The 1,377-nt window shown below is 40.9% G+C and overlaps 1 protein-coding gene across 1 annotated transcript in view; it reads left to right on the top strand.

Moving 5' to 3' along the window:
• The window catches only part of LOC107103291 (zinc finger MIZ domain-containing protein 2-like), an 80,855-nt gene that overhangs the window by 30,252 nt on the left and 49,226 nt on the right, over positions 1–1,377 (top strand). The window contains exon 3 of the mRNA XM_015402942.1: positions 920–1,037. Within this exon, the coding sequence (XP_015258428.1) occupies positions 920–1,037 (118 nt within the window). The remainder of the gene's footprint in view (positions 1–919; positions 1,038–1,377) is intronic.

Below are 1,377 nucleotides of genomic sequence, written 5' to 3' on the forward strand. Positions count from 1 at the left end.
ACGCAAACCTTTGATAGATCCGGCCCTAAATGTTCAGGCTCTGGTCCGGTCCGGCCATTTCCATATCCACTATTGTAATCGCACCAAACAGGGAAAAGAACAGCGAGAAGATCCAGTTTGTCAAATTAATGTATTTGTACTTCGTTAATTGACACCTCTGCTTTTTAATTGCATTTCTATGATTTAAATATTTAATTTGAAATGCCTTTCTTTCCTATTGAGTGGCTCTCCTGGTCCTCCATACTGTTCTAGGTTGTTTTGTTTTTTTTAGCTGTTTACATGTTGCTCTGTTTAACTTGGATTTTTATTTTCCTCCAATGAATAAATAGCTTCAAATCAGTCTTCTATGTCTCCTAAATAAGGACTAATTATGGTTTTATTTTCATCAGAGACTATTTTCATGCAGAAAATTTAAAACAACACATTTGCTCTATTTTTAATGACTGAAATATTTTTTTGGATATTATGTGAATACTGTTTGTGCTTACATAATGTAAATCTAAACTTCAGTGTTCTTGTTAAAAGAATTGGATAGAATAGCCAGCCCAATATTGCTGGTGAAAAAGACTGCAGAGAGTCTGGTAGTGATGTGGTCCGACAGTCATGCTGCTGTGGTAGTTTCCTGTTGAGGAAATGGTTTAGAAGGAGGAAGCAGAGGCTAACCTCAACTGTCAGATGAATAAACCATGTTCAGGTTAATCTTTAGCTCACTAAAGCGAGCGTTTGTTTGTGACCTTTACTCAGCTCTCCGAGTTAGATTGGCAAATGAACTCTAACAAGGTGCCAAACACTCCTTGTTTTCAGGAGGACGTGATTAACCGCAGCGTGTTATGGCGGTTATTGGTATCTGGATGAATGCTCTCTCTCTCTCTCTCTTCCTGTGCCTCTCCTGAACCGTCCCCTTCTTATCCCTCTGCAGCACTGACGGCCCCTTCCTAAATGAGCCAGTCTCCTGGCAACCAGGCACCAATCAGCACACAAGATCTCTCTCTGTAGTAACCACAGTGTGGGGCGTGACCAATCCCACACACAGCCAGGTAACACATGACTCACTACTGGGGGACATCTCTGTCTTCTTGCGTTCAGTAATGGAGGCTTTGATACATTTATCTGTGGGAAAGAAATATTAATGAGTTTTATAGCAGCAGTTCAAGTTCTTTTATTTTAACTTAACCTGGCTGGTGTATTGAGGGTCTCCAGAGAGGGGGTCCTGACCCTGAGGGGGTTTAAAGAGATGATTCTGCATGATGAGACCCCAAAGGTTTATGGAGGGTGGGAAGGGACAAAATTAAACAAATCATCTAATAAATGTCCCACTAATTAACTAATTGTCCTTCCTTCCTTCCTTCCTTCCTTCCTTCCTTCCTTCCTTCCTTC

Source organism: Cyprinodon variegatus, unplaced genomic scaffold, assembly GCF_000732505.1.
Source record: "Cyprinodon variegatus isolate N-32 unplaced genomic scaffold, C_variegatus-1.0 Scaffold1415, whole genome shotgun sequence".
Classification (NCBI taxonomy): domain Eukaryota; kingdom Metazoa; phylum Chordata; class Actinopteri; order Cyprinodontiformes; family Cyprinodontidae; genus Cyprinodon; species Cyprinodon variegatus.